This window comes from Phyllobates terribilis, unplaced genomic scaffold, assembly GCF_046119375.1.
Source record: "Phyllobates terribilis strain yellow unplaced genomic scaffold, ASM4611937v1 Scaffold_3__8_contigs__length_932513732, whole genome shotgun sequence".
Lineage (NCBI taxonomy): Eukaryota > Metazoa > Chordata > Amphibia > Anura > Dendrobatidae > Phyllobates > Phyllobates terribilis.
In genome coordinates this window covers 505,731,503-505,746,506 of record NW_027362763.1, presented here as the reverse complement: position 1 = coordinate 505,746,506, position 15,004 = coordinate 505,731,503, and the positions used below count along the sequence as shown (strand labels likewise).

At 45.0% G+C, this 15,004-nt stretch overlaps 1 protein-coding gene across 1 annotated transcript in view; it reads left to right on the top strand.

Moving 5' to 3' along the window:
• Positions 1 to 13,278: 13,278 nt before the first annotated feature.
• HDDC2 (HD domain containing 2) overlaps positions 13,279 to 15,004 on the top strand; it is a 47,465-nt gene continuing 45,739 nt past the window's right edge. Inside the window, exon 1 of the mRNA XM_073676015.1 lies at positions 13,279 to 13,440. Coding sequence (XP_073532116.1) covers positions 13,366 to 13,440 — 75 coding nt within the window. The 5' untranslated portion in view covers positions 13,279 to 13,365. The remainder of the gene's footprint in view (positions 13,441 to 15,004) is intronic.

The following is a 15,004-nucleotide window of genomic DNA, read 5'->3' as shown; positions in this document are numbered from 1 at the left end:
TGGTTCCATTTACCACAGCAAGTCTTCCAGGTCCCAAAAGCAGCAAAACAGCCTCGACATCACACTACCACCACCACATTTTTCTGTTAGTATGATGTTCCTTTTCTGAAATGCTGTGTTACTTCTATGCCAGATGTAATGAAACATACACCTTCCAAAAAGTTCAACTTTTGTCTCATCAGTCCACAGAGTATTCTCCCAAAAGTCTTAGCGATCATCAAGATGTTTTCTGTCAAAACTGAGACGAGCCTTTATGTTCTTTTTGCTCAGCAGTGGTTTTCGTCTTGGAACTCTGTCATGCATAACATTTTGCCTAGTCTCTTTCTTATGGTGTAGTCATGAACACTGACCTTAACTAAGGCAAGTGAGGCATGTGGTTCTTTGGATGTTGTTGTGGGGTCTTTTGTGACCTCTTGGATGAGTCGTCACTGCGCTCTTGGGGTAACTTTGGTCGGCTGACCACTCCTGGGAAGGTTCACCACTGTTCCATGTTTCCGCCATTTGTGTATAATGGCTCTCACTGTGGTTCGTTGGAGTCCCAAAGCTTTAGAAAGGGCTTAATAACCTTTTCCAGACAGATAGATCTCAATTACTTTCTTTATCATTTGTTCCTGAATTTGTTTGGACGGCAGCATGATGTCTAGTTTGTGAGGATCTTTTGGTCTACTTCACTTTGTCAGGCAAGTCCTATTTGTGATTTCTTGATTGAGAACAGGTTTGACAGTAATAAGGCCTGTGTGGGGCTAGTGAAATTGAACTCAGCTTCCCAAAGATGTGATAAACTACAGTTAATTTATGTTTTAAGGTGGGGGGCAATCAATTTTTCACACAGGGCCCTGTAGGTTTGGATTTATTTTTCCCTTAATAATAAAGACCTTCATTTAAAAACTGCATTTTGTGTTTAGTTGTGTAATCTTTGTCTAATATTTAAATTTGTTTTGTGATCTGAAACAATTAAGTGTGACAAACATGAAAAAGAATAAAAAATCAGTAAGGGGGAAAACACTTTTTCACACCACTGTATTTTAAAGATCCCATAGATCCCTATTCACGAAATGAGGCCAAAGGATGTGCGGTAAGCATCTGCATCTAACATTTAGTTACAGGTGCATCTCACAAAATTAGAATATCATCAAAAAGTTAATTTATTTCAGTTCTTCAATACAAAAAGTGAAACTCATATAATATATAGAGTCATTACAGAGTGCTCTATTTCACGTGTTTATTTCGGTTAATGTTGATGACTATGGCTTACAGCCAATGAAAACACAAAAGTCATTATGTCACTAAATTAGAATACTTTATAACAACAGCTTGAAAAATGTTTTTAAAATCCAAAATGTTATCCTACTGAAATGTATGTTCAGTAAATGCACTCAATACTTGGCCGGGGCTCCTTTTGCATCAATTACTGCATCAATGCGGTGTGGCATGGAGGCGATCAGCCTGTGGCACTGCTGAGGTGTTATGGAAGCCCAGGTTGCTTTGATAGCAGCCTTCAGCTCGTCTGCATTGTTGGGTCTGGTGTCTCTCATCTTCCTCTTGACAATACCCCTTAGATTCTCTATGGGGTTAAGGTCAGGCGAGTTTGCTGGCCAATCAAGCACAGTGATACTGTTGCTTTTAAACCAGGTATTGGTACTTTTTGCAGTGTGGACAGGTGCCAAGTCCTGCTGGAGAATGAAATTTCCATCTCCAAAAGAGCTTGTCGGCAGAGGGAAGCATGTAGTGCTCTCAAATTTCCTGGTAGACGGTTGCGCTGACTTTGGTCTTGATAAAACATAGTGGACCTACACCAGCAGATGACATGGCTCCTCAAACCATCACTGATTGTGAAAACTTCACACTAGACCTCAAGTAGCTTGGATTGTGTGCCTTTCCACTCTTCTTCCAGACTCTGGGACCTTGATTTCCAAATGAAAATTGGAACGCTGGGACCTTGTGGAGTGTGTCAATGACCGCCTTCTGGACATCTGTCAAGTCAGCAGTCTTCTCCATGATTGTGGAGCCTACTGAAACAGATTAAGGGACCTTTTTAAACGCTTAAGAAGCCTTTGCAGGTGTTTTTTGTTAATTATTTTAATTTGCTGAGATAATGACCTTTGTGTTTTCATTGGCTGTAAGCCATAATCATCAACATTAACAGAAATAAACACTTGAAATAGATCACTATGTCTGTAATGACTCTATATAATATATGAGCTTCACTTTTTGTATTGAAGAACTGAAATAAATTAACTTTTTGATGATATTCTAATTTACTGAGATGCACCTGTATGTAGGAAAGTGTAGCAGACTATGATTTTAGTTTATTTTGCAATGGGTCCCAATTGAAATTCTTATTGTGGTGGGAAGGGGTTATACCATAGAAATGCAGCAATGGATAATCCTGATCCAAGTATGTCACTGTGTGAGAGTGATTTATCATTACAAAGTTGCTTTCAGAGTTACTAGGGACTGCTTTGTTACTCCAGCACCACCTTGTGTTTCTTTAACAACATAACGCCCTCCATTTAATTATTTTTTGACATGAATTATTTGAGTGTGTACAGAGTTATAGTATGTACACAATGACTATTTGCAGCTAATTTTTCGGTACTAAAAACAAGTCTCATGGCAGAAAAAACGCTGCACACACTATGTTCGTTTTGATGTGTTTTTACTTGTGTTCTTATGAGTGAAAAATGCTACAAAGACACTAAAAGATTTGTCATGTTGCAGAAAAAAAGCACTGATGGTTAAAATACACTTGGAAAAAAACAAGCAGCAAGTGCATGAGATTTCAGAACTCTCATTAACTTTTCTGGTACTGTAAGGTGCAGCATTTTTTACATATGAAAAAAAGCACTGAAAGAAACGCTACAAATACTCAACGTGTGCACGTGCCCTAAGGCTATATTCCCACAATGAGTATTTATTTGGCAAGTTTTGGATGTTTTTTACATTGCATTGTTCATGCTGCAGTTTTTCTCTATTTTTGATTTGTAATGTTTTAAATAAATCTGCTATGTTTTTGATACTTCTTGATATTTGACTTTCACTAGACTTTACTGATACAGTCAGATATGTGCAGATTAAATGTGATTTTAGTGCATTTCTGCAGCGGAAAAACACTAAAAACCCATGCATTTTTACCTGCGGATTTTCTAATGCAATTCTCTGGGGAAAATTCGCACATAATAGCTTACTCGCAAGAGAATTTGAAATGTTGCGGATTTGAAACGCGCACAGTGGGCATGAGATTTCTATCAATTTTTTATCCAGCGTCCAAAAATTCAACAAGAACTAATTGTGGGAATTTAGCATAAAGGCTCATTTAGACATTAGTTTTTCACTTATGTGTTATATCTATGTTTTTCAAGGATAGAATTTGTACCCATTATAATTAGAGATGAGCCAACCCGAACTGTAAAGTTCGGGGTTTGTATGTGCTGAACTCCAAACACGGACTTCTCCTGGAAGTCTGTTTTACAGTACTGGGAGAGAGAGAGTGATTCCAGATCTAAAATTCGGGTATTCATTGATATCTATGGGGTTCAAGTTCAGTTGGAGTTCTGGTATTCGAACTGAACTTTGGACTAAAGTTAGGTCAAACCCGACGGACCTGAACTTCCACAGGTCCGCTCACCCCTAATTATAATCTATGGGGCTGTTCACAGGCCTGTGTATTTTGAGCAGACAGGTCCTATTTCAATCCGTGCTATGGATCAAAATCATTAATGTAAGTCTGTAGGTCCATGAAAAAATCGGACACCACTTGGCTACCATCGATATGTTATTTGATTTTCATGTTTATTTGATAGAAGCGTGAGAAAACTTCTTGTACGCCGAAAAACTAATGAAACTCTGATGGTAACAATTGACACACTGACCAAACACTGATGAAAATCAATGTTTTGCGTATGAGACAAATCAAGAACGTCTGAATGAGGCTTTAGGCTTGGGTCACACACTGTGATATACAGTCCGAGTTCGGATCGGAATAACTGACGCCACCAGCAGGCCATGACCTGAACTATTTACTTCAAATATGCCTATTGGGTATAATGGGTCTGGTATTGCAATCCAAGCTCAGACCATATATCATAGACGTGTGGACCCAGATTACGGGCTCGCTCACACTGGCGTATAACACGACCGAATGCCATGTGATGTTATATTCATGAGACAGCCCCCGAGGAAGCCCACACAAAACGCGTGTTGGGGCTGCTGACGTGACTTTCCACGTGGGCACTATGAGTAAGAACTATTTACTGGGATATACCATTTTTCTCTGTGGCTACATGTGCTGACTGGAAATGCTTTCTCTATACCAGTGTGATGCTGCTATGACACTTTATTATTATTTTTTGCACACTGGTACTTTCTTTGGTTGTGTGGCTCCGCTGATTGAGGTGTTAGGATGTAGTAGTGACACAGGTGCTATTCAGATGGTAAATGGCATTGTACACATGTAGTTTATGTCCCATTTTTGTATCTTCCCCACCCATGTTAGTGGGTACGCATGTCCTTTTCTGTACCTGATTTTTGCTAGTCACCTTGTCTGTATTTTTATTTATTCGTGTGTATACCATGTTAAATTGTTTCAATAAAGTTTGTTATGTTTGATATTGAATTAGTTTTCTCCATAAATCATTCTTTTGTGTGTTGAATAGTGTTGAGCATTCTGATACTGAAATATCGGGTATCGGCCGATATTCGCGGTATCGGAATTCCGATACTTAATTCCGCTACTTTTAGAATATCGGATACCGGAATCGGAAGTTCCCATAATGCAATGAGCCAGTTTCATTTTATTCAGCCAATGAGGATCCTAAGAAGTGTGGGCACATCCTGTTAGGCATGTAGGCATGTTAACTAATGGCATGGCTGTGATTGGCTGCTGAAATGATGTCATGATGCACTATAAAAGCCGCCGCCGCCATTTTGAGCTCACTCTGCTGTGAATTCAGTTAGGGATAGGACGCTGTTGTTCTGAGGGACAGTTTTAGCTACCTATTTGGTCTATTCTGCTTTAGCCAAGCTACTTTATAAATTACTGTGCCTTGCAGCTCTAGCGCACAGTTCTCTGTGCTGTTCACCGCTGTCTGCAAGGTCTGTGTGTGTGAGTGCAGCTCACGCTGTAGTGTGTGCTTCAGCCACGTCTGGTTGTAGTGCGCTCAGCGTGCGTCACTGCCTCATACATTTTCCTTTTTTGCTAATTGATCATTTTTCCTGATTTCTCCTATTAGTGTGGTGGTTCCATCCGTATTCAGCTAAATTGGTTGCAAACACACTATATAGGAGTAGATAGAGGAGCCTTTCTGCAGCATTGTGCCCTGCAGCCCCAGCCAGATTAGTATTAGCCTATTTTTTGTAGCCTCATCTATTGCATTGTAGGTTACCTTCCTGCATTGTAATAGCTACAAAAAGTTTGTGATACTACCGGTATTACATCTTTGGGCACATCCAGTGTCTTTTTGTGACAAAAAAAACCTAAATAAAGTTAACCAAACACTCCACTTTACAGTTGTGTAGACCACATTAGCTCATATTAAAGTCTAGTCCACACTTTATAAACTTAGTGTTTCTTATACCTGTTAGCAGCTGTTCAGGAACAAGCACACTAAGCCCTTAGTACTTTTCTGCCTATCTTTATCAGTCTACCAAGATGAAGAAGGCAGGGAGTAAGGCATGTGGTCGTGGGCGTGGTCGTGGGCGTGGAGTTTCTGCAGGGAGAGGACGTGAGGATTCTGTGCCTGCAGGGAGAGGACGTGGGGATTCTGTGCCTGCTGCGGGCACCAGTGACTCAGCATCCCCCAGTTTTACCAGGGAACAGTCCTTTATGCGCAGCTTTGTAGGAGCTAGCCGTACCCCACTGCTGCGGGAGGACCAAATTGAAGCCGTTGTCGGATGGATGGCAGCTAATGCAGCGACTTCAATTAGTTCCAGATCCTCTCAGGTCCTGAGCACTGAAGAGCACCCATCTGTCTCTTCACCACCTGCCAAATTGCCCAGGCAGTCAGAGAGCCCTGGGCAGGAGCCATCTCTACTTCTGTGCTCTGAATCTCTTGGCTTGGAAAGAGGGGCCAGCCAAGCAGAATTCGAGAATTTGAAGAAGAGGTAGTATGCAATGACGCGCAACCGTTTTGTCTCTCTGAATCTGAAGAGGCGGGTGGGCCAGTGCCTATGGTCAGCAGCACACCTCAGTACGCATCTGATGATGAGACTCAGGTGCCACTTTCTGGTGCGTACTGTGCTGTCGAGACTACCCAGGAGAAGCAGTTGTTTGAAGAGGATGGTGTAGATGATGAGGTCCTTGACCCATCATGGCGTGAGGGACAGGAAGGTGGTGGGAGCAGCTCTGAGGAAGAGATTCCCCGAACGGCCCAAAAAGGAGGGAGAGGGAGGGGGCAGACTTGGTTGCCTGCAGCCTCCACTTCGGCACCCATTAGGAGCATGGCTCTTCCAAAATCCAAAGCAGGCGCTAGCAAGACTTGCAGTGCCTGGTCCTTTTTTGACACAGTTGCAGATGACATTTGCTTTGTCAAATGCAAGCTGTGTAATCAGAAGGTGAAAAGAGAGAAAAGTGTCAGCAACCTCAATACCACAAATATGTGGAAACATGTGCGGACCAAGCACGTGGTGGAGTTACAAAAACACACTGAAGACCTAGGCCAACCTACAGCGCCACCTACCACCTCTTCAGCTCGTGTTGTAGCCTCTTCCTCCAGCTCACACACAGCAGGTTTGGCTTCCTCACAGGATCGCCATGGAAGAACCTCTGGCACTGTTGTACAGAGACACAGTGTAATTCCACCCACAGCACCACGTTCCCTGTCATCCTCACACTCCCAGGCCAGTCTACAGCCATCGTTAGCACAGGCATGGGAGAAAAGGCGCCCATACTCTGCAAACCACCCATGAGCACAGGCTCTGAATGCTGGCATTCCAAAACTACTGTCCCTTGAAATGCTATCATTCAGACTGGTGGAGACTGACACCTTCCGTAACTTTATGGCATTGGCAGTCCCACAATACAACATGCCGAGCCACTTTTATTTCAGCAGGCGAGCCGTCCCTGCCCTGCAACAGCATGTGGAGGGAAAAATTAAACATGCGCTACAAAACGCCATCAGTAGCAAGGTCCACCTGACCACCGATGCGTGGACCAGTAAGCATGGACAGGGACGATACCTTTCCCTCACTGCCCATTGGGTAAATGTTGTGGAGCCGGGTACAGATCTTGAGAGTGGTGCTGTACGTGTTCTGCCAACTCCAAGGATTGCATGAATCCAGTCTGTACACATTGACTCCTCCTCATACTCCAGTTCCTCTGAATCAGCGCTGTAGGAGCCGTCACGGTCTACCTCCACATCGACCCGTGAACTTACCTGTTATGATGACCGATATGAGCACAGCCGTGGCCAAACGTCAACAGGCCGTATTAAAATTAATTTCTTTGGGGAATCGAAGCCACACAGCGCAGGAGCTCTGTAATGCCATCAAGCAGCAGAGCGATGTGTGGTTTGTGCCAGCGAATCTCCAGACAGGTATAGTAGTGTGTGACAATGGCCGAAATCTGGTGGCAGCTCTGGGCCTAGGCAACCTCATTCACATCCCATGTCTGGCACATGTGCTCAACTTGGTCGTGCAGAGTTTTTTGAGGGACTATCCGGATCTTGATGCACTGCTGCACAAGGTCCGCATAGAGTGCGCTCACGTGCGGCATTCCTCATAACACCGCTGAACCGGGAGCGTAAAATGCGGGAGTACCAAGACGCACTGGTGCATTCCATCATGTTCTCCATTCCAACCGAGAGCAGTGCTGCTAGTGCTTTACAAAGCAGCTCAGTGCGTCGAGGCAGTGGAAGAAGCTCTGCACAAAGAGGGAGCAGAAGCAGTGCCTCAGCACAAGGCAAGACCAGTATGGCCCAAATGTGGCAAAGTTTTGTGTCCCCGCCGCCACAAATGTCTACACCATCACCAACGGCTCCAGTCAGCAGGAGGCAACGTTTCCATCAGATGGTGACAGACTACATGTCTTGCCCTCTCAGTGTACTCCCAGACGGCTCTTCCCCCTTCAAGTTTTGGGTCTCTAAGCTGGATACATGGCCAGAGCTTAGCCAGTATGCATTGGAGGTGCTGGCTTGCCCTGCTGCTAGTGTATTATCGGAACGCGTCTTTAGTGCCGCAGGTGGTGTACTAACAGACCGTCACATGCGCCTATCCTCCGATAACGTTGACCGGCTTACTTTTCTGAAAATGAACAAGGCCTGGATCTCGCATGAATTTGCCAGTCCTCTTCCAGAATAAATAATTGGTTGGCAACAGTATCCAGGTCTCCTGTTGTGTTCATGTTTCTACCACCTGAACTATAATCCCTGAGCTCTAACACCGCCAGTTGCTGCTCAGAAGTGCCGTCTGCACAGTCAACGCTTGCTCCAGTGTTATTGGGGTTCAGTAACGTCAGCTGATCCCCAGCTGTGTGTCCGGCAAATTCTCCTGCTCTGTCCACATCCACTGTACTAATAATTTAAAACTTGCTCCAATTAGACCTCTGGCTCCTCTGTTTTTAGTATTTACCCTGGGCTCCAACACCGCTAGTTGCTGCTCAGAAGTGCCGTCTGCACAGTCAACGCTTGCTCCAGTGTTATTGGGGTTCAGTAACGTCAGCTGATCCCCAGCTTTGTGTCTGGCAAATTCTCCTGCTCTGTCCACATCCACTGTACTACTAATTTAAAACTTGCTCCAATTAGACCTCTGGCTCCTCTGTTTTCAGTATTATCCCTGAGCTCCAACACCGCCAGTTGCCGCTCAGAAGTGCCGTCTGCACAGTCAACACTTGCTGCCGTGTTATTGGGGTTCAGTAACGTCAGTTGTTCCCCTGCTGTGTGTCTGGCAAATTCTCCTGCTCTGTCCACATCCACTGTACTACTAATTTAAAACTTGCTGCAATTAGACCTCTGGCTCCTCTGTTTTCAGTATTATCCCTGAGCTCCAACACCGCTAGTTGCCGCTCAGAAGTGCCGTCTGCACAGTCAACGCTTGCTCCAGTGTTATTGGGGTTCAGTAACGTCAGCTGATCCCTAGCTGTGTGTCCGGCAAATTCTCCTGCTCTGTCCACATCCTCTGTACTACTAATTTAAAACTTGCTCCAATTAGACCTCTGGCTCCTCTGTTTTCAGTATTATACCTTGAGCTCCAACACCGCCAGTTGGCGCTCAGAAGTGCCGTCTGCACAGTCAACACTTGCTGCCGTGTTATTGGGGTTCAGTAACATCAGCTGATCCCTGCTGTGTGTCCGGCAATTTCTCCTGCTCTGTCCACATTCACACTACTAGTCTACTACTGATTTTAAACTTGCTCCAATTAGGCCTCTGGCTCCATTCTGTTTTTAGTATTTACCCTGGGTTCCAGCACCGCCAGCTGTTTCCCAGCAGTGTCTTTGGCACGGGATCTGACAATGAAGGCTGGTTCCATAGTGCCAATAGGACAAGCATCCCCTGTAGGACTGTGGGTTTCGGTAGCTGCGGCCAGCTCGCGGCCTTGCAACTTTTTTTTTCATGGGTACCTTCTGCTACCCATCCGAGTTCCAGTACCGTCAGCTGGTTCTCGGCAGTGCCTTTCGCTTAGGTGCCTCCTTCTCGGTATCCAAGTTCCACCAACGTCTGCTGGTCCTTGGTAGTGCTTTCTGGCACAGGTACCTCCTGCTTAGTAACCGAGTTCCAGTACCGTCAGCTGGTCCTCGGTAGTTCCATTGGCTCTTGTACCTTCTGCTACCCATCCGGGTTCCAGTACCGTCAGCTGGTTCTCGGCAGTGTCTTTGGCACGGATACTCCCTCCTGCCCAGCCTGGTTCCAGCACGCCAGCTGTTTCCGGGTAGTGTCAACGTCACTTTGCCTCCAATACGTTGTCCTGTCGTGTTGCGGTTGGGTTAGCCAACTCTATGGTGCCTGCAGTTTAGGTGACTCCTATGTGGGCTGCGGGATCTGGCAATGAAGGCTGGTTCCATAGTGCCAATAGGACAAGCACCCCCTGTAGGACTGTGGGTTTCGGTAACTGCGGCCGGCTTGCGGCCTTGCAACTTTTTTTTTTCATGGGTACCTTCTGCTACCCATCCGAGTTCCACTACCGTCAGCTGGTTCTCGGCAGTGCCTTTGGCTTAGGTGCCTCCTTCTCGGTATCCAAGTTCCACCAACGTCAGCTGGTCCTTGATAGTGCTTTCTGGCACAGGTACCTCCTGCTTAATAACCGGGTTCCAGTACCGTCAGCTGGTCCTCGGTAGTTCCATTGGCTCTTTTACCTTCTGCTACCCATCCGGGTTCCAGTACCGTCAGCTGGTTCTCGGCAGTGCCTTTGGCTTAGGTGCCTCCTTCTCGGTATCCAAGTTCCACCAACGTCTGCTGGTCCTTGGTAGTGCTTTCTGGCACAGGTACCTCCTGCTTAGTAACCGAGTTCCAGTACCGTCAGCTGGTCCTCGGTAGTTCCATTGGCTCTTGTACCTTCTGCTACCCATCCGGGTTCCAGTACCGTCAGCTGGTTCTCCGCAGTTCCTCAGCCTTCTTGTACCTTCTGCTACATTTCCAAGTTCAAGCTTTTTGAAATGGTTCTTGGTAATCACTCTGGATTTCCCTGACGACGACCCTGAAGATAAGGACCCTGAAGACCACCCCGAAGAAGACGAGGACCCCGAAGACAACGACCATGAAGACGAGGACCCTGAAGACCACCCCGAAGACGAGGACCCCGAAGACGATGACACTGAAGACGAGGACCCTGAAGACCACCCCAAAGAAGATGAGGACCCTGAAGACGACGACCCTGAAGACCACCCCGAAGAAGTCGAGGACCCCGAAGACGACGACCCTGAAGACGAGGACCCTGAAGACCACCCCGAAGAAGACGAGGACCCCGAAGATGACGACCCTGAAGACGACGACCCTGAAGGCCACCCCGAAGAAGACCAAGAAGATGACCCTGAAGAAGATGACCAAGAGGACAAAGAACAAGAAGACAACCACCAAGATGCAGAAGAACAAGAGACAGAAAACCAAGAAGCAGAAGAACAAGAAGCTGTAGAACAAAAAGCGGAAGAACATTAAGCATAAGATTAAAAATCAGAGCAAAAGATATTATCTAAATTATAAGCAGAAGAAGACTAAGCAGTGTATGGGGGTGAGTCCGTTTCTCCTCGTGGTGCCCCTGGAAAAGACCTGTTGCTGCAGGCCAAACTGAACGCGGACAAATCCTGTTGTAAATCTTTTGTGACGGGCAGAACGAAAGGTGTAATGTTCAAACTTTTATAGATAACAACTACAGGAATGCCTGTCACAAATAAGAATATGATGGAGAATAAATGAAGAAGATGAAGAAGTAGAATATGACGAAGAAGAATAGTTGAATAAGAAGAATATGAAGAATGTAAAAAAAAGAATAATGTGAAGAAGGTGAAGAAGAAGATGAAGAAGGTGAAGAAGAAGTTGATGAAAAAGATGCTGATGATGAAGGAGATAGTGTGGGAGAAGTAAAAAAGAAGGTGAAGAGCATGGAAGTAGTGAAACATAAATATCTGACAAAATATAAAAAAACTTAACATAGTCAATATTTCCGTAACTCAGAACGTCTTAAAAAAAATATTAATTCCTGCTATTCCATTTGATTGGGCTAAACCTCTATGCCTTTATTGTCTCCCCCACCTCCCCCAATACATTCTACATTATTCTTAGTTGTTTTCCTTCATGTAGAATTAACCTACAAGGAAAGAAAAGGTTTATTTTCATTCCGATATTTGTGTCCCATTGACTTGCATTGGTTTCCGGTATCGGAATTGGCGATATCCGATATTTTTTGGGTATTGGTCCGATGCAATCCGGTCCGATATTTCTCTATATCGGAAGGTATCGCTGAACACTAGTGTTGAATATTATAAAGGAGTGTCCAGAATATTTGGGTCGATATATCATATGGCATAGGGCCCTAATATTATTATATTGATTATGCACTCTGTTCTATGAATATTGTTCTCATAGACTTCACTTATTGCAGGGCTTTACAGGCCAACGTAGCTGGCAGAACAGGAAGCCATTGCTTGGCCTTGGGTTGCATTAGCAACTACCTGCACCTTATGGGGTACTGATAGGCTTAAATAGGGAAACCCTTTCCTCAAATAACCATGTTGATACCGTGGCATTATTGATAGTGGTATCTAAGGGGTTAAACAAACGCAATTGGTGCTAATACCTGTTGTGGCCGTTGCAGCAGGGTGTTAGCTATGATATACAGCTGACACCCACTGATGATGGTGCCGGCTCTGTTTGTGACCTGCACTGTACATGTATGGGGGCTTGTAGGAGGGTAAAAAAACAATCCTCTCCATATTCACCTACCACCAGTGATCCAGCAATGTGGGGAAGAAAGGCTTCCTCTCCGGTACACTGCTCTCAGGTGTGATGTCAATAAGGGGCCCCGGGGCCCTGCTCCTCCATCTCTGCTATGCCAGGATGTCTCGGGAGCCCCTCAGAGGCTTTCTCCGGCCCTCGTGCTTGAGACCCCTCTTCTAAATATACAGATCTGGCCATGAATTTAGGGCTTTGATTTTTTCTTCTTCTGGTATGTGATTACTTTAGGAGGTCCGTTCACATGTAATTTAGGGGTCTTGTTTGGGTAGGAATAAACTTAGGGGTCGTTCCTAGGATTTGTATGAAGTGAAAGGGATGGTCTCAAGGGTTGGCTATGAAGTGGCTGTTCTGGTAAATCTGCGGAGTATAGCATTGTAATGCATTGTAGGGGAACCAGCAGCATTTATGCTGCTAAATCTGCAATAAAATAAAATGGGCATATTTTGGTACAGATTTGCAGCCTAAAGCCACGTTCACACGGTCAGTATTTTACCGCAGTATTTGTAAGCCAAAACCAGGAGTGGCACAATCAGGAAAAGTATAATAGAAACACGTCACCACTTCTGTATTTATCACCACTCCTGAGTTTGGTTTACAAATACTGACCAAATACTGACCAAATACTGAACGTGTGCACATGGCCGCAGTTGCTAGTCGGGGCTCTGAATGACTCTAGAGGTTTGGGCAATTGTAAACTATTGCCAGAACTAGCAGAAGGGAGACATGCAGCAGCCTGTCCCTAGCAACCAAATTCTAGTTCTCGTTTTCCAGGGAGGGATGGAAGTTCAAAGATGATTAGTTGCTATGGACAGCGACCCCTTGTGTCCCTTGTGATATGACAAGTCCTCTGACCACATAGAAATGATATGCAACTGATGACTGCCCGGGTACAACAGGCTTCCCGCGCTGCAGAGCTGACAGGTCACATGGTACATGGGGGCGGGGCCTCCGCTTGGTGCCGCTTCCTGTGTACTGTACAGCCGGCATGGCGGCCGCGGGATCCGGGAGCGCAGCGGGGAAGAGTCTGCTGCTCTTCATGAAATGTGTGGGGCAGCTGAAGGTGAAGTAATGGCCGCTCCGTGCAGAGCATGTAGTGTGGGCCCATAGTACGGGGACACCTGGGCCCGTGCGGTGTAACGGCCGTGCCGGCTTCTTCCATCAGCAGCTCTTACTATCCTGGAGGTGTATGAGAGTGAGCTGGAAGCCCGAGGTCAATGCACTGCCCTGTAACCTGCCGCACAGCCAGTGCGGGGTGTGCTGCTGTCAGTACACCTCCATGTACAGTGGACTATTATATATATATATATATATATATATATATATATATATATATATATGACATTAGTGTCACACATAGTCATCTGCTGCCACTATACCTCCATGTACAGTGGACTAATATCTATATACAGCCATAGGACAATAGGGTCACATATAGAGCGCACTGCTGTCATCTGCTGCCACTACACCTCCATGTACAGTGGACTAATATCTATATACAGCCATAGGACAATAGTGTCACATATAGAGCACACTGCTGTCATCTGCTGCCACTACACCTCCATGTACAGTGGACTAATAGCTATATACAGCCATAGGACAATAGTGTCACATATAGAGCGCACTGCTGTCATCTGCTGCCACTACACCTCCATGTACAGTGGACTAATATCTATATACAGCCATAGGACAACAGTCACATATAGAGCGCACTGCTGCCACTACACCTCCATGTACAGTGGACTAATATCTATATACAGCCATAGGACAATAGTGTCACATATAGAGCGCACTGCTGTCATCTGCTGCCACTACACCTCCATGTACAGTGGACTAATATCTATATACAGCCATAGGACAATAGTGTCACATATAGAGCGCACTGCTGTCATCTGCTGCCACTACACCTCCATGTACAGTGGACTAATAGCTATATACAGCCATAGGACAACAGTCACATATAGAGCGCACTGCTGTCATCTGCTGCCACTATACCTCCATGTACAGTGGACTAATATCTATATACAGCCATAGGACAATAGTGTCACATATAGAGCGCACTGCTGTCATCTGCTGCCACTATACCTCCATATACAGTGGACTAAAATATATATATATATACATATATATATACATACACACACACAGCCATAGGACAATACAGTGGTCTTTATGGATACTGTGTGTGTGTGTGTGTATATATATATATATATATATATATATATATATATATATATATATGTCTCATATTGCTATAGACCGCACTGCTGTGTCATCTACTGCCAGTACACCTCCATAAACAGTGTTAGAACCAGTGGACATTGTACGTTACCAGCAGTAGACGACACATCAGTGCTCTCTATACAATATGTGACAATATTGTCTTATAGCTTTATATAGTCCCTTGTACATGATGGGGGTACCCCATATCACTTGGTAGTTACATGTAGCTATAATACACTGATGTCACTGTGCAGTGTTAGAACCAGTGTGTGTATATTTATTTTGTTTGGCACTAACTTTTTCAAGTGATTACATCAGAAAGTGGCAACACTTTCTCAGTCAGCCCCATAGACTCTGAATAGAGCAGTGCTGCATGACAATTTCTACATTTAAATAGGGAACTC